Source organism: Poecilia reticulata, chromosome 5, assembly GCF_904066995.2.
Source record: "Poecilia reticulata chromosome 5, P_reticulata-male-v2, whole genome shotgun sequence".
Taxonomy (NCBI): domain Eukaryota; kingdom Metazoa; phylum Chordata; class Actinopteri; order Cyprinodontiformes; family Poeciliidae; genus Poecilia; species Poecilia reticulata.
Genome location: NC_088834.1, coordinates 22,101,047 through 22,121,598, shown reverse-complemented (window position 1 = coordinate 22,121,598; position 20,552 = coordinate 22,101,047). Strand labels below are relative to the sequence as shown.

General features: G+C 41.6%; 2 protein-coding genes across 3 annotated transcripts in view; one reads left to right on the top strand and one right to left on the bottom strand.

Annotated features, from left to right (window-relative positions):
- Positions 1 to 20: 20 nt before the first annotated feature.
- Positions 21 to 10,885, bottom strand: dnajc11b (DnaJ (Hsp40) homolog, subfamily C, member 11b). Its single transcript, XM_008409340.3, has 16 exons — positions 10,741 to 10,885; positions 8,315 to 8,444; positions 8,094 to 8,167; positions 7,907 to 8,008; positions 7,591 to 7,719; positions 7,392 to 7,514; positions 7,234 to 7,307; positions 6,960 to 7,149; positions 5,615 to 5,700; positions 4,319 to 4,435; positions 4,041 to 4,196; positions 3,685 to 3,754; positions 3,413 to 3,470; positions 2,154 to 2,296; positions 1,925 to 2,054; positions 21 to 1,804 (listed from the first exon to the last, which is right to left on the bottom strand). Exons 1-16 carry the CDS (start codon positions 10,813 to 10,815, stop codon positions 1,779 to 1,781), a joined length of 1,683 nt encoding a protein of 560 aa, XP_008407562.2. The 5' UTR covers positions 10,816 to 10,885; the 3' UTR covers positions 21 to 1,778.
- Positions 10,886 to 18,731: 7,846 nt separating this feature from the next.
- LOC103464925 (calmodulin-binding transcription activator 1) overlaps positions 18,732 to 20,552 on the top strand; it is an 89,923-nt gene continuing 88,102 nt past the window's right edge. The window contains exon 1 of one of the 2 annotated variants that reach the window (XM_081607288.1): positions 18,732 to 19,166. In XM_081607288.1, the coding sequence (XP_081463414.1) occupies positions 19,142 to 19,166 (25 nt within the window). In that variant the 5' untranslated portion in view covers positions 18,732 to 19,141. The remainder of the gene's footprint in view (positions 19,167 to 20,552) is intronic. The other variant, XM_008409339.3, reaches the window with a different exon arrangement.

Genomic DNA, 20,552 nt, shown 5'->3' with positions numbered 1-20,552 from the left:
CCAATCAAATGAGACCTTAGTTTTTATTCCATGTTTATTAACTATACAGGACAGAACACACATCTTCCTTTCAAACATACAGAACATTTACACCGGTCCGTTTGGCTCGCAGGCTGGAATGTAAAATCAGCAAAGCACTCTCCGCTCACCCTTTACGATGGCAGAAATGAACAAATGACCAGACCAAACCTTTTTACTTTACACCTAAACAACAAAAGGGGACAAACACACAACGGTAACAGTGCAAAACGGCTTGCGGATTGATCTGAACACGTGTTTTTAACTTGTTTGATGCATTTCAGTAAAAGTGTACAGCTACAATTAAGGTCTTCAGCACCATTTGAACAAAATGCCTGATTACCATACATTTTGTGCAAAATCTAACCTTTTATATATACCATACTCAATAAAATTCCTCTTGTATACCATTTTAATGGTTTTAATAAAGTTTAGGGTTCCCCGTAGTTCATTACACAGACACCCTCTTCCAAAAAAAAAAAAAAAAACCTAAGAAGTAACAACCTCTTTGTTATTGCACAATCCATCTACCAACAGATGCACCAATCAGACAGGGAGTAAAATCTAATTTAATGGACTTAAACGGGAGCTTTATTGTGCTGTGGAAATTAAAAACTTAGGGATTTAAGTGTTACAATGTTTGCCCATTCATCAGCGGTTCAGTGTATCGTGTACCACTCTGCAGAGAAAACTAGTTACAGCAGATGTTAATTAGTGTGTGAATTAGCCACTAAAAGACTCCAGTAAGACCCCTCTCTCTGCGACTCCTCCACACACACGGTCCCAAAAATAAACAAATAAACAAAGTGGCCTCCGCAACGCTCCGACGCAGCAGCTGGTTTAGCAGTAAAGAAGCTGCATCTCTCTACGTGCAGCATTCTGCAGTGCTGGTCAGAAGTTTACATACACCAAACATGGGCATGAATTGGTATTAACTTCAGGCTTTCTAGAAAGCACAGTTTTGTTTTTTGTTTTTTTATTCCTGCGGCTGCAGAGTTGATCGATGAACACTGACGCAAATCAAATCCGAGCAAGATTTCTGCCTTTCAACTGCAGCGTGGAGTGTTAGAAATCCGCGAGGAAAAGTCTTAAGTTTTTCTGTAATAACAGGCAGTCCTTTTCCTCTCCTTTCCAAACCTTCACGTTTTGAGAACCAGTTTACACTTGGCATCTCATCGAGCAGCAAACGCTGGAGTAAAATGTCTCCCAAATTAGAAAGGCTGACCTTTTTTGAGTGTGATCTAAAAACGGGAGCGAAGTCCTGGTTGGCCTCAAGGTTACCGAGGCACCGTCCTGCATAGTTGACCCAAACAGTTTCACGACAAGTGAAGATTATATACGAGGCCAAATTACAGCTCCTTCACACCAGACAAACACAAATGTGAGAAACTGCAGACATTTCATTCACTACTGAGGGAAATCACCATCCGGCTGGCTGTAATAATCAGTCCTTTTGTCTTACAAAACTACTTTGGGCCGGTGTCAGCTATCCTGCAGCGTACCGATATGCGACCCGGTGTATCGGGTGTAGCCAACAGGGGAAACCCGGTGCTGATTTCACCCAAAAAAAAACAAAAAAAACTGGAGTTTAAAAGAAGGAAGGAGCACAGACTTGTGAATTAGATTCACTAATATTATGACAGAGGAGAGCTAGAGGAGGGAAACGAACAGATTTTTAGAAAAAAATCTATCCCTTCTACTCTTGGGTTCTTCCGCGTACACAGTCTGTTCCATCCTCCTACGTCAACAGCAGAGGACTCCTAGGATTCAGACTCAGTTCTGTGAGCTGGGGGAAAGAAAGAAAAACAAACAAACATTATTTAATGTTCAGCTTTCAGGCTTCGGTAATACTGTACGTAAGCATGCAGCTACTATGAGTCACGGATGAAAGTGGCTGAATACTAACATTGCTTGGGTATCCGTAGTGGCTCCGTGTCTGCGGAGATGACTTGATGCATGACCCCTCTGAACTGGTACAGTAATTTCAGACTCTTCTCTTCTCCCACGCAGGGGTCGTAAAAGCCTGGCAGCCCCGCCTGCGGGCAGAGACAGCGTTCATACGAAGAGCACGCCTGCTGATTTACAGATGCTCGGGGAGTCATCATCATCATCATCATCATCTGCTCCTGCTTCACCTTAGATGCCTCGGTGAGGATGAGCTTGGAGTCTTTGACCAGGCACTGCAGCGGCACGGTGACGTCAATCACCTTGGCTTTCTCCTGCTTCTGGCTGGTGTCCGACACAAACTTCCCGTACCAGCCGTTGAGGATGATCAGGCCTGGGCAGTAATTCACAGCGTGTTTGGGGTTCGTAAAACAGCTGCAGGTGATGCTAAAATGTCGGCACTGAACTGTTTTACTGCAGAGTTTAGGGCGGTGAAACAATCAGTATTATTTGGTCTTTTTTTTTTCTTTCTGAAAAGCGCAGAGTTATGTTTGTCTCCCTTTGATAGGTCCTGAATAAAAAGGAATTAAAAAAAAAAAGTATTTATACCCTCAACATTTCAATTGATATTTTTACCAATCAGAAAACATGTAATGTGATTCTATGGTGCAATGATCCTATGTGGAAATATTGCTGCACAATCAAATTATTAGAATCTGCATGGTTTATGTTTCCGTCAGAGATCGGGAGCTGATCTAGGTGGATTATAAGAATAAACCATGATAACACAGCTGGAATGTTTCCACAGATCTACAGATGTCTGAGCTGCAGTCTGGTGTTTTCAGTCCCGTTTCAGTTCAATTCAGTGTATCTTTATAGTGGCACTTCACAACAAATGTCATCTTAAGGGACTTTACAAAGACAAAAAATAAAAGTACATAAAAAGCTCAACCCATCATGCACAAAAAAACTAGAAAATAAAAAACACAGCTTTTCACCCAAAACTTCACTTGCAAATTTGTCAATAGAAACAACAGAAATATTACAAACAAATTCACTGAGAAAAGTTGAATATTTAATTTTCCTACTGTAGACATAGAAAGCAAAAAAAAAAAAACCTCACACCTTTGGCACATAGCTTATTTTTTTTAATGTTGCAACGCTCTGAGATTAGAACATTAAATGATTAAAATCATGCAAGAGGCTTATAAAGAAACACATGGGAAACTGAAATCGTAGTTCAGATACAAACCAGTACGGACGCCAGGCGGCATTCATCACACAGATGTGGTTTATACCAACATCATGACTTGCTTCACAGCAGCAGATAATAAAAGTAAGACGACCAGGATCCTGAAGCCGCAGAGCGTCATAAAGTGTCGAAAGTGACAAAGATAAATGTACCTGAATTACACAAAGTCTGGACTGGATCCAAACAAGAAAGTTTCTGTTTGTTACCCCTGCTGTACAGCGGTCCTCTGTGTGTGTGTGTGTGTGTGTGTTGCCTTACCCATCTTGGATTCTTCTGCTTCTATGATTCTCCTCACAGACTCCTGCATCAGCAGAACCTGCAGGGGAGCCGAGGGAGAGAGGAAGAAGAGGAGGAGGAAGAGGAAGAGGATGGGTAGGGCCAAGGAAAACAGCGTAGGATAGATGAGATTCGGTCATGTGTTCATAACGAGGAGAGCCTGACTTATGAACAGAGATCATTTACACCCCACCACACAACGGAGGGAAAAAGAAGAAGAAAAAAGCACAACATTTCTGGAAGGAGGTACTCACAGCGGTCTCAGCCTCCTGCTTCTTCTTGGCGATGTCTGTGGCGGAGCTCTTCCTCTGCAACTCCAGCTCTCTGAGAGAGACACACAAAAGCAAACATCAACAGGCACCCCGCTGGGATTCACTGTGGAGGCTTTCGCTGATGGTAGCACAAGCATTAAAGAAACCCCTCGACATGCTTGTAAACAGAAATGCTAAATGTTTCACCAACGCGAGGGCTTCAGGCGGACGTTTCTGATCCAAAACTCAGAAACCGAGGGAAACAAATAGCAACTCACTCAGTGATTACGGTGATTTGATGACGAAGGATCAAAAGCTATCAAATTAGGTTTGAACGGCGATGCGGTTAGATTACTCACTGCTCCTTCTGCGCTTTCGTGTACGGGATTATAATTAGTCTGTGGACGGCGACGTAGGCCAGGAGGGGTCCGACGGTGGCGTAGAAGACGGCGCTAGGCAACAGCTGGTCTGTCAGGTGGACCGGGAACAGGTACGTCTGACTGGCACGCGACAGCCTCGTTAAAACAAACACAAGAAGAGGTATCAGCAGCAGAACAAGGCGACGAGACAAGACCGTCATTCAGACGGACAAGGACACACATAAAAGTGCGAGATCGCGCCTCGGGGCGGCTCATACTTAATCTTGAGTGTGACTCCCTGCGGGACCCCGATGCTGACCGTGGCCGACAAAACACTGTGGCGGCTGATCTTCCTCTCCGCTCCGTACTCCACCACCGTGCCGAACCAGCCTGTCCTGCGAAAAAAACGTGAACAGAGATCGGACCCGACGGAAGCCGAAGAGTGTGCAAAGTTTGGTAAAACTAAAAATGCGTGCTTTTTTTCTGTTTTTTTCCTGAACTTAAACCGATCTAAATTTTGCACAGGCACACAAACAGTGCAGTCAGAGTTCTCAACGTGTCATACAAAATTCAGTGAATAAGACATCAGATGTTTTTCCATGTTCCAGGTAGCAGGAGAAGTACTAAATATACATGCGACCAACAAAACAACCTCACGGCTTTAAAGTCTGAGCCAGAGGACGTTCAGTTTTATTGAGTCCGAAAATGTTACATCTGCTGACATAAAACTTGCTTTAGAAATAAGATAAAATTCCACTTTGCACTACATTTATTTATTATTATCATGTAGCAAACATTAGGCAAGTTGGCAAAAGACACCATTTGTCTCTTAGCTGTAGAAATCTCTTTTGGTCTCCACTTTACAAAAAAGGCGACCTTGTTGAGGTCAGTTGACAGAGGAACGTGTTCACAAATGTTTTAGAGGAAAACCAACGAGGCTCAGAGGGGAAATAAGTCATCATTTTCTATTTACTGCTCTTTCCAAGGTGGCAGACGTCACCTCGGGTTCTTCTGTTCGTCTCGAATCTGCAGCACCTAAAAATCAGTCGCTGCAGAACTCCCATGAAAAAGGCAAAGCTTAAGTGTTACTTTCAAATGAAAAAAAAAAACAACAACAAAAAAACATCTCAATTGCAATCGAGATCTTTTTTTGGAAATTCTTTGAAGTTTCTAATGCGTATGTCGCTACGTTATTGCTGGGATAAAAAAAGAAAAGAGGGAGGAGGATTAGCAGCTAAACATCCTGTTTATAGCAACAATCTGCTCCACTGAGTCACACCAGAACAACTGGATTATTTTCATCTTGTGCTTTGGATGTTCTTCAGGGACACAATGAAGCAGTCTACGGGTTTAGAGGAAAAAAGAAAAAAAAGCCCTAATATGTTAAAGTGACAGCACTGCCTTTTCCCCAAACATCAGCTGTTTAATATGATAAAAACCCGACAAACGGTACGATTCATAACAAACACTGCTCAGAGAGCCTGTCTTGCAAACAGCTCGATCAAAATTAAAAAGAAGATATGATTTTTATTTATTTATTTATTTTTTTCCTGTGCCAGTGATAAAAGTCATACTTTACGGAGCCTTTCACTTTGGTCTGGTCCTCGTCCTGGAACTTGTACTGGTAGCTCATCATCAGGTAGGAATGAGGCACACCCAGCTAAAAACACACACCAAACAGAAAGATGATGGAACAGCATAAATCATGACTTTCAAACATTACGGTTCTGGTCACAAGTTTACATACACTGTTCGTGGGCCTGAATGTCACAGTCGGTTTAGGCATCTAATTACGCTCCTGCAGTCTGTCTCCCAGGGTGGAATCATAACACGGAATACAACTAGAACTATATTTAATTAGTGGATTTCCCGCCACAAACAAAGTATCGTCCATACATGTCCAACAGGGTTAAGGGTTATTCTGTTCTGACATGTGTTTGGGTTCGTTGTCCAGCTCAACTTTGTCCAATTTTCAACCGTCTAGTTGATTGCTTCAGCAAGAATCTTCTTCATGAGTCTGTTAAACAACCCCACAGTATGATGCTGCCTTCACCGTGCCTTTCCATTTTGAAGGTTTCACCTCAAACCCATCCTCCAAACGCCGACACGGTTCATGTGTCACTGTGGCCAAATGTCATTAAGGGCCTGGAGGTATTTTGAAAAATCTGCTTTTTTGTAGGAAAGTAGGAGCTTCTGAAAGAGACTGAGGGGAAATTTAAAGTGTCAAACTGTGAAGTGAAGTTATGTTTGCTTTATGAGAACTGAGGGTGACATAGTTACTTTACTGTGTTACAAAATGGCACCAGGTACCTAGAAAATACATAATATCGCACCTTTAATCCATGTAGTCCATAAGACATTTCACTTGTGTGTGTCCATAGCTGTCAATTTTTGTCTTGCTTCAAGGTCTCTTGTTTTAGATGTTTTAACCATCTGACTCAAACTGTTACTCGCAGGAAAAGGAGCGGCTCTTTTGCAGATTTATTCTCAGATACAGATTCTGAACAGGTAATTAAATCATAATCTAAAACCTGGCGTAGTCCTATTTGTGGATTAAGAGTCAAAAAACCAGCAAGTTTCAATGAATTGAACCAGTTCTTCCAAAGTGAGTAGTAAAACACCTCGTCAGAATTAAGCCAAGAGTTTGTTGACGGCTACGCAAAGAGAAAGGTTTCTCTGTAACGTGAGATATTTGTCAGGCTGTGTGGACACATTGATTATGTATTAGAGACGTAATCACTGCAAACTAGTGCTTTTGATTCTTGTTTTTAATAAATTACTGAACTTAATTTATTTTTTGATTATATAATCAAAAAATGACAAGTTAAACAAATCGTGATGCAGCTTAAACTAATGAGATAAATAATGCCGGTAATTATTTAATAGCTTCTGTAAATACAGTGTTATACTTGTGTTTACCTGCAGAGCTAAAGTAAAGTGGCTACTCTTGGTGTCCCGCACCAGGCTGGTTGTCATGGCGCTATTGGGCCCCCAGCGCCACTGAAGGTAGCCCATGGTGTTCTGGTCCAGGTGGCGCGCCGTCATCAGAGAACAGCTCGGCCGCAGGCCTCGGGGCGAGAACTGCACACCGCACTGGGCTGTGAGAAAACTGGACAGAGAAGCGACAAACATTGGCTGCGGAGCGAGAAGCAGCGCCGCCTCCGACGTGCCGCACAAAAAATCCGGGCCTTACCACCGCGGCGTGATATTACGAAACACCTTCAAGCCAATGAGTGGCCCCAGCGTGTCTCCAGCGCCAAACTCCACCTTTGAAAATGAACAGAAATGCAAGTAGAGTCCATGTTTAAAAAGCTCAAAAGTTTTATTTTTAGCAGTGTTAGTTGTGTGTACCTCTCCCCAGCCTTTAGCTGATGTGACTCTGCGTACAGTCACGTTGATGTTGCCCCCTCCGCTCCCGTTGTGCGTGGAGAGTGACCCGGACAGCATTGCCGTGTCGGTGTTGGTCAGAGGAGCCTGGAGACACGACGGCGTTTCCACGTGAGAACGAAACAGCGGACAGGGAGCGCTAACGACGTGTGCTTTGATCTACCTCTATAGACTGGGAAATGTGCATCCTGTTAATTTCTATGTGAGGAAAGCCTCCGCCAGGCATCTCCTCAAAGTCGTCGTCATAGCGATCGAACAAGTCCGTCGCATCCACACCGACGCTGATTGTGCCCTGGGAGGTAATAAAGCAAAACAAAACAAAATAAGAGGATTAAATGGCAACAAAGAGTAGCAGGAGAAATGTTGAAATGAGGTCGATCTCTTTAATTAACATCGGCACAGAAGTGCTGGTTTTTTTCCAGAAATATACTGAAAACAGTGAAGGTAAAAAGAGTCAAGAAGGGAAAAGAAGATTAAACCTTGGGATTCGTTCTTTGCTGCAGTCTTCTCTCTTCTTTTTCTCTCTGAAGCCTTTCATATTCCTCTCGGATTTCAACAGGTGTTCTCTTCCTCTCCACCACCTACGCGATGACATCGTATTGTACAGAGAAGCGTTTGCGACGTGCACTGAAGCAACGAATGCATGACAAAGTACGTAAAACGGACCTCCCAGCCTTCCACCTCCAGCCCTTTCTTCCCAAAGATGTCATAGATGGCTCTGGAGTGAGCGTCACTCAGCACTGAGGAGGAAATATTAAGTTCAAATCCGTGTTTCCTTGTACTATTGTTCTTTTTAAGATACTCTTTCTCTTTCGGCACAGATTAAATTCAAATCGATACCTTATTCAGCTCACTGAAAGCGTTTATTGTGAATCAATTCCCCCTACCTTCGTAGGCCTGGTGAACCTGATTGAAAAGTTGCTCGGCTTGTCTTTTCAGCTCAGGGTCTCGATGTTTGTCAGGATGATACAGCATGCACAGCCGCCGATACGACGCCTTCAGCTCCTCCACTGTAGCCTGCGAGAGGAGAAAGGAAAGGCAGGATTCCTACATTCAGCACAGAGCGGTGTAATAAATCCCAATCGCTACGGCAACATCAATGTGTGCGATATTGCAATAAAGCAAGAGATTGGCTGGATGCAATATTTGGTAAGGCTTTAGAAATGCATTCAATTCTGCTTTTTGGCTAATTATCAGGTGAACTTCAGGTCGTTTTTTTTTTTTTTTTTTGCCTACAACTTTTATGTATCTACGATTAGAAAACAGAACATTGGGGAACATTTCAATGACTTAAAAGAAAAGAGAGCAGAAGAAAACGTGAGTAAATCATTATTGATCTTGTCATGGTGATATCGAATGACAGAATTGCTATGTTGTCGCACTTTCAGTCACGCAGCCTGATTTACATTCAAATGTTGAGTGAAATTAATTATCGCGTATTTAATCAAAACAAATCCAATCCCTTCCTTTAGAACAGAGGAATTTAAATGATCACAACATACACTTTTTGTTTCACGATGGGAAGCTTGAGGAGTGACATGTTCTTAGATCTGTTATGGTGCCCTTCTGGCATCTTGTTGCTATTTTCAAAAAAAACCATTTCCTTTCATCTTCATTGGTTTGACTGCTGGGTTCACCTAAAGCTGAGGTGAATCGGCCGGCGCTCAGTCCAGCCTCTCCTCGCTGCTTTGCTGACAGCAGGAGATGGATGGCACTAAACTTTTTCCAGTATTGACTTTTCTGTCCTGGCCTCTTATGAAAGCGCCATTATCCCCCAATTCGGGTTACAAAATGGATTCTGCTGGTGAACTTAAAAATCAAATAAAGACACTACTAAAATCCTGTTTTGTTTTTTTTTTTGCAATTGAGTGGGGCCTCAGAAATAAACCCTGCTATATTTAAAATGAACTCTGACACAGTAAAACACAAAACTGCGTTTATAACACTTTGAGATTCTTGGAATTAATCTTCCATTTCTCTCTTGTTTATAGTGAAATATCCCAGCTTGATGTTTAACTGCTGCAAGCGAATGAGACGATGCCTCTCTACTTTTGACTTCCCCTCACTGGCCTCATTCGTTAATGAATTTTTGTTTTGCAGTTTTTTTTACTAGTTGTGCCCCATTCATTAAACTGCTGCACAGATCTGTACTATTTAACACTTACAGGTCAGAAGTCCAGTTGAGTTTAATTGTTTTAAAGACATGGTGCTGATCAGAGGTAGTAGCACTTTTGCTTTCTGTTTAAGAATTAAAAAACATATTTTTCCTTGCCTGTCAACAGAGAGTGAGTCGTTGATTGTGACTTTATTTTTTATCAATTTTGTTATTTACTTTTGTCAACTCTAAAGCTTGTCTGTTTGCGTACCTTTGATTATCTGGCCAGTGTTTGTCCTTTTTGTTCAGTTCTGTTGTGGATGACTTCCGTCAGCCTCTTTGTTATTTCTAAAGCGCTTAATAAATAAAGAGTGTTTGTATGGTATTTGGAAGGTAGGGACAGGAAAAGGTGTTGAATTTAACTTGACAAAAATGTTCTGCTCATGCAGTGAAAAATGGTGTTGGCAATATCATGCTGCGGGATTGCTTTCCTCCAGCAGGGGGTAAGGTGAGGGAGATACCTCACTTTAAGGGAGATACCTTTTCAGCATAGCAACAGTTTTAAATATATATACTGCAAATGTTTAGGTAAAACCTTTAGAAAGTCAAAGTCAAAGAAATCAAAATTAAATTCCATGGCAAGCTTTAAAAATGTGTGCTCATCATTTAATGTAACTAAACTGGAACTATCTTACAAAGAAGAATGGGTAAAATGTTCAGATGTGCAAAGCCAATACGAAAACAAACCCCTAAAAGACTGTATGCAGCATAAAATGTATATACAATCCAATGAAGTTTGTGCTTTTAACATGACATAATGTGAAAAAGTTAAGGAGGTACAATTGGTACAGGAGGACAAATAGTGTTATAGCAGCTTTTGCTCCAATTTATATTACTTTAGATACTAAGAATGTAATAGTGCCTCAGCTTTTAGCTTAAGGGTTTTAGCTGCCTACAGTAAATAAGCATAAGCGACGTCAGTCTCCATAGCTTTAATAAAAACTAAGATTCATGAGAAATCTGATCAGTGTCCGCAGCATCAACCCGGACTCGTCCTCTCCTCTGAGGAGGAGGAGGAGGAGGTGCAGTCTGACTGAGGAGCGGTGCTTAACTGGAGGACGATGCACCGACTGTAGGCCGCTTTGGTTCAATGACAAACTATCAAACAGCCACGGCAAACAAGAGAGAGTTCACACTCCAACTAAGAACAAACCATACCTCTTTCCTCACGTTGAGCAGAGAATAGTAGTCCTGAGTATTAAACTCAAAATCATCTTCTGTAGACGCCGCCATGTTTGCGTGTCGTCCCGTTTGATCCCGCCCATCGCGTTAGCGTTCTGTAAGCTCATTGGTCAGCGAGATGGAAAGCTTGAGAAGTGACAAGTTCTTAGATCTGTTATGGCGCCCTCTGCTGGTTGAATTTAAATTTGAGCAAAACTACGAGACTATATAACACCAAAGTTGAGGTATTACAGTTGATATTTATTTATTTCGGTCTTGTCATAGCTACTTAAAGCTGTATGCAATCGACAAACATGCGGAAGAACTTTATATTTTCCAAAATCAAATAAAAAAGTGTTTGGAAACTCCTCATTCCCCCAACACTACACAATGTTTAGGATTTGTCTTAGAATATTTTTGAGCTATTGGTGCTGCATGTAAAAGTTGAGAGAGAATCACAAGGAACTACCCCATTCAGAAGCCATCAAATTAATTAAACAGGCATACTTAAAAGTCTCATGATATTACTACTGATGGGGTACAAGTAGAGAGAAAGAAACTGTTGAATTGCTAATTTCCAAGGGAAAACTGGTGCAAAGAGTCAAAAAACACAATTACCTATGTGCTACTTTTCCACTCAGTTTTCTGACAGCTTGAATTTCCCAAAGCATAGAAAACAGCATTCTTCACAAGTCAGGCTCCAACAGCTTGAGATTCTCCACTATTCTCAGATCTGCTTTACATGGAGTCATGTCCTACAGCCTTGTTTTTATTCCACAATACATTTTGAGTTATTTTTAAAAAATCTGGTCTTTCTCCATTTCCCTCATAAAACCTGGAGCTTTCTTTGCTTCGTGCATTACCACCTGAATAACGATTTCCTGATCAGTAAGCCTTCTTTGGATTCATGGTCTGATAAAAATGTCTATAATTTCAATATCCACTTGTGTTTGAGTGTAAAGGGTATCTTTACCATCTGTTCTCCTTTTGTCTGATACGGGTTCCATCTTCAATGAGTCTGGAAATGTGCTATTTGTTTTCCTTTAGACTGCCACTAAGCGATCATTCCAGCATCATCTCCTTGGCCAATATGTTGGCAGATCCAGGATTCACCACTGAATACCACTTCCAGCCAATCACCCACACTCCGTGACTGCTTCTCTTCAGCCCACTGGAACCTTATTTTCTTCTGTTTAGGTGTTAATGATGCTAACGCTTGCCTTTCATGAATCCATTTTCCTTCAGATGATTTCTTGCAAATTGCTCAAAAAAATCGACTCCTCCTCCTATTTGTCTGTAATTTTTGTGAATTTCTGTAAACTGATTTCCTGTCTCATATTTTCTTCTGTGAATCATCTCAGTGAACTTCCTCTAAGAGTATTCTGTGCACTTCTTTGCTAGGGGTTTGTATACAATCTGCAGGCTGGTCTTTACCATGATGCCAAGTAGAGCATCAGAACTGAGTGAATGAGCTCTACAAAAAACCTGGAGCTGTAACAGACACTGTCTGGTTCAAGCTTGTCAGCTTTAAAACGATGTTTCTTTTCATGTGTCTCATTTTTTTTCTTTCAAAGTCTCCCACAATCAATAGCTGAATGAGAAATAACATATGGAGCAGATATCTGAACGTTGGAATGTGGGGATGGTGAAAGGATTTGGTTGAATCCAGAAAAAAAGTGGGCATGTTTTCTCTAACTTATCTAACTTAAACTTCATAATACATTAAATGTTTATTTTATTTCTTTTTATTTTATCATTGTTATTGATATTATTTTTATCACTTCGAAAATGATTGTGTAATTGTTTTTTTCGTCCCTACGTGATTCTTATATATATATATATATATATATATAAAAAAAAATTCCCTTCTCACCCTCCGCGGGTGGTCTGTTTCATCCTCTGAGCTCGGGTCCTCTACCAGAGGCCTGGGAGCTTGAGGGTTCTGCGCAGTATCTTGGCTGTGCCTAGAACTGCACATTTCTGGACTGAGATGTCTGATGTTGTTCCTGGGATCTGTTTGAGCCACTGCTCCAGTTTGGGGGTGACTGCCCCGAGGGCCCCGATGACCACAGGCACCACTGTGGTCTTCACCTTCCAGGTCTTTTCCAGTTCCTCCCTGAGGCCCTGGTATTTCTCCAATTTCTCATGCTCCTTTTTCCTGATGTTGTAATCACTTGGTATTGCTACATCCACCACAACGGCTTTCCTCTGTTCTTTATCCACCACCACAATGTCCGGTTGGTTCGCCATTACCATCTTGTCTGTCTGGATCTGGAAGTCCCACAGGATCTTAGCTCGGTCATTCTCCACCACTTTTGGGGGTGTTCCCCACTTTGATCTTGGGGCTTCCAGTCCATATTCTGCACAGATGTTCCTGTACACTATGCCCGCCACTTGGTTATGTCGTTCCATGTACGCTTTCCCTGCCAGCATCTTGCACCCTGCTATTATGTGCTGGACTGTCTCAGGGGCCTCCTTGCACAACCTACACCTTGGGTCTTGTCTGGTGTGGTAGATCTGAGCCTCTATTGCTCTGGTGTTTAGGGCCTGTTCCTGGGCGGCCAGGATGAGAGCCTCTGTGCTGTCCTTGAGTCCAGCTTTCTCCAGCCATTGGTAGGTTTTCCTGACATCAGCCACTTCAGTTATTTGTCAGTGGTACATCCCATGTAGGGGCTTGTCCTCCCATGATGGTACTTCCAGCACCTTGTCTTCTGTTCCCCATTGCCTGAGACATTCGCTGAGCACATCGTCTGTTGAGGCTTTGTCCTTGATGTATTTATGGATCTTGGATGTTTCATCCTGGACAGTGGCTCTCACACTCACTAGTCCTCTGCCTCCTTCCTTACGGCTCGTGTACAGTCTCAGGGTGCTGGATTTGGGGTGGAACCCTCCATGCATGGTTAGTAGCTTCCTAGTCTTAACATCCGTGGCCTTCATCTCTTCCATTGGCCAGCTAATTATTCCGGCAGGGTATCTGATTACTGGTAAGGCATAGCTGTTTATTGCACGGATCTTGTTCTTGCCATTGAGCTGGCTTCTCAGGACTTGCCTTATTCGTTGGAGGTATTTGGCTGTGGCTCCTTTCCTTGTGACCTCATCGAGGTTGCCATTTGCTTGTGGTATTCCCAGGTACTTGTAGCTGTGCTCTATGTCTGCTATTGTTCCTTCTGGGAGTGAGACCCCTTCTGTGTGGGCGACCTTCCCTCTCTTTGTAACCATCCGACCACACTTCTCTAGTCCGAATGACATCCCAATGTCAGTGCTGTAGATCCTGGTGGTGTGGATCAGTGAGTCGATGTCTCGCTCGCTCTTGGCGTACAGCTTGATGTCATCCATGTAGAGGAGGTGACTGATCGTAGCCCCATTCTTGAGTCGGTATCCGTAGCCAGTCTTGTTGATGATTTGGCTGAGAGGGTTCAGGCCTATGCAGAACAGTATATATATATATATATATATATATATATATATATATATATATATATATATATATATATATATATATATATATATATATATATATATATACATATATATATATATATTGAATGTATCACCAGACTATTAGACTATTGATTGTACTCCATATGGCTCTCAGCTGTATTCACAGTCACCGCTCTTTTTTCTTCTGAACTTTTTGTGCCTTTTTGTCGAGGACAAAGCAGAGCAGAGGTAGCCAATGTAGAAGCATTCAAAACCTCTGTCTTCCAAAGAGCGCCTGTCTAGAGAGAGGATTGTCTCTGTCAAACTGGGGGCTTTGGTGCAAAAAGCGGTGTTCTACCCCGCGGCAGAGTGACAGCAGTGTAGGCTGGAAAAGGCAACATAATGGCCCCAGTTAAGCCGCACTATTTAGAAGGGATAACCAAGCATAGAGCGTGTGAATTATAAATAGCCCTTCAGTGAGAGCATTGTGATTGGCTCCTCCTAATCTAAACTTTCTGTGGGGATATTATAACAGCGCTTTTAACGATTTACTGCCACAGCCTAAATAAGAGAACATTGGGGGCATGTTTTTCATTTCCTTCTGTAAGTTTGCTTCTGACCTATCATCGCTTCAGTTTAATAACACGACTCGGAGAAAGCCGATCGAGAGTGCACACAGTCCGTGTAGGCGCGCGTGCGGAGCTGTCCTTTCAGCACCGCGAGCTTCAGCACCACGGGCGAGTGACAGCACCCCGCCAGCCCACGCGCCTTTTTCGGAAAAAAAAAAAAAAAAGTGTCTTACAGCCAGGTCTTTTCATTGAAATTCAAGAGGGAGTTCATAATTTATGGCGAGGCGCGACCTTACATCGCATTTCTCAACACTCCACTGAGTTTGCATGCGAAGAAATTGTTCGTGCGTGTAAGGTGTGTGTTTGTGCATATGTCTGTGTGTGTGGGCCGGAAAGTCGTGTGTATTTGTATACTGTAAAATATGACATGTTGAGTCAATAATAATAAAAAATATATGTGGAAAGATTGCGTTTCTAGCTCAACTAAAAATACTCCACAAACATGATTTTAGATATATCAATCAGAGCACTGCCGATTCTCCAAATCAGTAGTAATGTGCTAACGCTGGTGCTGTGTTTATAGTTTACGTTGACGTTGTGTGTGTGTGTATGTGTGCTTACATGGTTGCTAAGTCACTGAAGGTGAGAATCTGGCTGCTTTTGAGGTTGTCACGGACGTGTGTGTATGTCAGTTTTAGGTCATGTCATGCAGAGCCGGCCCAAGGTTGTACGAGGCCCCAAGCAGAATGTAATTACACGGCCCAGCTTCCAGTGAAAAATTGCCTCTAATAAACATTTTAAGTGAGTATTTTTCTTTTTTTTAACCCCCCCCCCCCCAAAAAAAAAATACAACAGAATTATTTCTGTATTTTACTGTAAATACTTTTAAACTTGATTTTATCTTAACTTTTCAATTCATTAACTGAAAAGTTAAGGGGACTACTTTACTCTGAAAATCTAATTGAAATGCATTTAGTCACCCAAACTCTTCTCTGGATATTTACAAATTGGTAACCCAGTTGTGCATTTCAGTCAACCTCCTAACAAAATACAGAAAAAAAACTGTCCAAGGCAAAAACAAACAAACAAAAAACTACGCACTCGAACCTGAGTGAAGTTGGCGCCCCCACCTTCTTCAAATCAGATAAAATTGGTGTCAAACGTTTGTGCTACATTTGTGCTGGTTTGTGCAGCAAAAAGTTTCGTTTGTGCAGCTATCATTTTAAAGATATAAAGAAAGTTGAATTTCATAAAAGTTGGGGGCCTGGTCGACCTTTAGACTTTCATTAATATCTTCAAAGCCAAAGCAGCACAAACAAAAATGTTTGCTGCACAAACCAGCACAAACGTAGCCGAGTTGATTGACACCCATTTTGTCAGGTTTTAAGAAGGGGGGGGGGGTTGACCTTGGATGACCTCTAGAAACATTTCTTTATATCTTTAAAATGATAGTGGCACAAACGAAAATTTGTGCTGCACAGACTGCAGCACAAACATAGCACAAACGTTTGACACCAATTTTGTCTGACTTGAAAAAGGTGGGGGGGGGGCAACTTCACTCAGGTCGCACTCGATATAAACAACAAATATTGCAGGTAGAAATAGCACTCACAATGGTGACAGGTTAAAATAGACAAAAATAATATTTTGAGTGTGATTCATTGTTGTTCCAAATCAATTAGTTTTGCTTGGACATCACTTTCAATTCAATTCAATTCAATTCAATTCAATATCACTTTATATATCCTGAAGTGAAATGAAACATTGTTGAAAGTCTTGTTATCCAAGTTTCTTCAAAGACTTGTTTTGTATGCTGATAAATGCTCTCCTGTAGCAGTCTGTTGTAGTGCAGACCTGAAGAAACCTCTGACTGAAGACACTTTGTTGCTGTACAACACTCTGATGAACAGATTTGTCCATAATGTTTATGATTGCTTTTATGAAGAAACCTTATTTGCTGACTAATCCACAGCATCCAACTTTGTTTGCCAATAATCTCTTTCCAACTTCCTCCTTCTCTTTCACCTCTTTGCTCCTGCTCTGGGATCTACCACACCTCTTTTTCAACTCATTTGGGATTTGTGGCTGCAGTGCAGGTATTATTGGCGCTTTTGTGATGTTAAACAGCTGCTCCTAGTTGTAAACCACAGTGCTGCTATATTTATGCATCATAATAACTGTTCAAAAGTAAAAAAAAAAAAAGAAAGAAAAAAGAAAAAGTATCAGCAGAAATCTTTCCAGCTGCAGAGCATCCAAATGTAGAAAGGACAGTCATCCATAAAAGTAATGTTTCTGCCAGAAATGAAGAAATTCATGGTTTTTTTTTTTTAAAAAAAAAAGAAAGAATATATGGAGCAATTCTGGAGTCAGGAATTCAGTCAATTCTGTGAATTGTTTTCTGATTGTATCCAAATTATATATGTAAATAAAGTCTACATCTACACTTATAGAGAGGAAAATATGTTTTATCATATATTTCTTTTCAACACAAAGGAGATATAAAGTTTCTTTATTGTCATTTTTACTGTACAAATAACCACATTAAGAAATGTAATATTTTTTCTCGAAGTTTTTGCCCATTTGCATCTTTTAATCAAAGCTAGTTTGCAGAGAAGTTACAAGAGATCAAAATCACATAAATATATGACGGCAACCAGCCAGAGAAAGGTACAAAGAAACATCCAGGATTGGTTAAGATCTCACAAATATTATGGCAAAATGTGTTGAATGGTCGAGTAAGAGTCAGAACAATATTTGACAGATAAAGATTGAGTGGATAAGAAACATCCTCACAATCTGATAGTTTTAAAAACTATCTACAGTGTGAGCAAATAATGACAAGTCAACAGACCACATGCTGGCATTGGATCAAAAATGTTTTTATAGAATTTAAATATCATTTTAAAGGTGTACACGTTTATACAACCAGGTAATTGAACATTTTTAAAGCTTTTTTTTTTACGGTGTATAAACACACACTCTACTATTCCTTAACAAATTTGTTTGGTTTCAATAGCAAATACATTATAATGCCAACAATACTGAATCACTCCTCCAAATTCTGGAGTTCAGTTGTTCAGGTCACTTTCAGGAGCTCAGTAAACTCCAGAGTGTAATCATATTACGATGCCACCTGAGCAATAAGTGCCTCTGTGAAATTTCCTAGAGTGACCAATCCTACTTCTTTGTATGATAATCCAATGTGGGAGTCATTGGAAGTTTTCAGAAAAACTTTTCTGAGTGGATTTCGTCAACTGGAGGAAAGATTATGTTTTTTCTTTCCTGGGGTTAGATTTGGTGCCTCGCTCCATTGATAGAAACACTTAATGTTGCAGCACACCAAGATATTTTTCTTCCCACAGCTTTTGTTGTGTCAGTTCAGAGATTGGCCTTTTAGTTCCAACAGGACTTAGTACCAGAGCACAAAGCAAGGTCTGCATGAGGCATGAATGAGCAAATTTGGTCTCGTCCAACAACAATGTGTGACCTCACAAAGAAAATCCCATAAATACACTTCGAAACATTCCCAGGACAGTTAAAACCATATCACTGAAACCTTTGTATCAAGAAGGGGATACTGCTAATTTAAAAAACTAAAATTAGTAGTATGAGTAGTAATAAAGTGTTTGTGTGCAAAGGAAAGTGAGTTAAGTTTGGCAATACAACACATGACAAATAGTGCAAGTATAGGAATGATTTATCCCTGGTATTTTAACAGGTGCATAAACACTTTTGCACACTTATAGCTGAATTTGATTTTTTTAAAGTATCAAACAACGCGCCTCCAAATCTGAGTGAGGTTCAAAAGCTAATTTGAAATGACCAGATTTTAAAATAAAATGTCAGCTTTGCCTTTATACTTCCTGTTTTAATGACATTCACCGGATAGTTTTAGCCATTTTATACAGTGCATGTGTAAGGGAGAGAGAGAACGATGCTGAGCATGGTGATGATGATGATGCTGTGGGAGGCTGTCAAGGTGTCCTCGAATACAGACGTTGTTCAGTGACGTGAGAGAGAGAGAGAGAGAGAGAGAGAGAGAGAGAGAGAGAGAGAGAGAGAGAGAGAGAGAGAGAGAGAGAGAGAGAGAGTACATCAGGGGGCGTGGACAGCGGGGAAGAAGCGGAGAGGATGGAGAAGACCGCGGCTCACCATCAGCGGACCCCCGCCGCCATTCCTCACCGTTCGGGCGAATAGCATCACCGAACGCGGCAGGCTCGCCTCCCATCCGCCTCCCCCCCGCTCCTTCCCAGACCCGCCCCCCTCCTTGAGCCGACCTCGCCGTGCACGCGCGTGGTCCTCCCCTCCACCACCAGCACCGCCACCCCTCCCATCACTAGGTCGAGGCGAGGAGGAGGAGGAGGAGGAAGAGGAGGAGGAGGAGGGATGAGGCGCGCGGCGGAGGGGAAATGGCTGCCGAAAACAAGCCGGAAGGTAAGAAGAAATAACGGGCTTTTTTATTTCTGAGTTCGGCTCTGGATAATTCAGAGGAGGGAGCTTTCAAAGCAGCCGAGGAGAGGACGGAGGTAAATGACACGGAGCGGGGCAGAGATAACGGCGGGGGGCTTTCCCCTCTCTCCTCATCCGGGCCCCCCTGTCCCGAAAACACGGCGGCTGGTGCTGAAGCAGCGACTGTGAGGATGACGGTAAACCGACAGCGGATCCAAAACAGAGGGAGAGTTGTCCCGTCGGTCCTCACCGGGATAGGGGAGTTTTTATTTTATTTTATTCTATTTTATTTTTATTTGAATATAATCGATAGCGTCACATTTGAGTAGCTTTAGGTTTACGAGTTTATCGAAGAAGGGATCGGAATGAGGAAGGATGAGAGTGTTCGCTGAAGGAATTCAGATGCTCTCTCTCTCTCTCTCTCTCTCTCTCTCTCTCTCTCTCTCTCTCTCTCTCTCTCTCTCTCTCTCTGCGTGTGCGTGTGTGTGTGCGTGTTTATCCAGGGCTGTTTGTCTTTTAAAGCATAAAACAGATCACTGAATTGCAGATTCCCTAGACCAGCGATGTGCTCCTTTACCCTCAATCTAACACCGGTGCGTTTGTTTTTATGTGTGCGTCCAGTGTTTTTTTTTTCTTTTCTTTTTGTGTGCGTGTGTGCTTACATGGTTGCTAAGGCACTGAAGGTGAGAATCTGGCTGCTTTTTAGGTTGTCACGGGGGTGTGTGTGTGTGCATATGTGTCAGTTTTAGGTCATGTCATGCAGAGCCGGCCCAAGGTTGAACGGGGCCCCAAGCAGAATGTAATTAGGGGGCCCAGCTTCCAGTTAAGACTTGGGCTGCCTCTAACAAACATTTTAAATGAGTGTTTTTCCTCAAAAAAAAAAAAAAATCAGTTTTCTCTTTTTTCTGTCAGTGTTGCATACTGCAAAATATATTGTAAGCATAGTGTGGTACGCTTAACACAAAAGTTATATAAAGTTAATGTGAATTTGTCTGGACTTTTATGACGGTTGACAAAAAAACAAAAAAAAATGTTTGATGAACATGATTTAATAGCATAACTGCCAGTGTCAGATAGTTATTCAGTCTTACTTTGTATATTTAACAGCAAGACGCATCCAAATATTGTGATGGAAATAAGTGGGTTAAATCTAGAATCATGTGTGTAAAGTGCCAGCTTCAGCGTGACAAAACTAAAAATAAAAGGAAGCCATGATTATTTTGTTTCATTCACAAAGAAGCAAAAGCCAGAGTATTCAGAACCTCAAATATAATGAAATTGAGTAGGCAATTAATAAAAACAGGTCTTATCTAAGACCTTTTCATTAAAATGTAATAATATGGTATTTTACTTTAATATGTCTAGCATTGA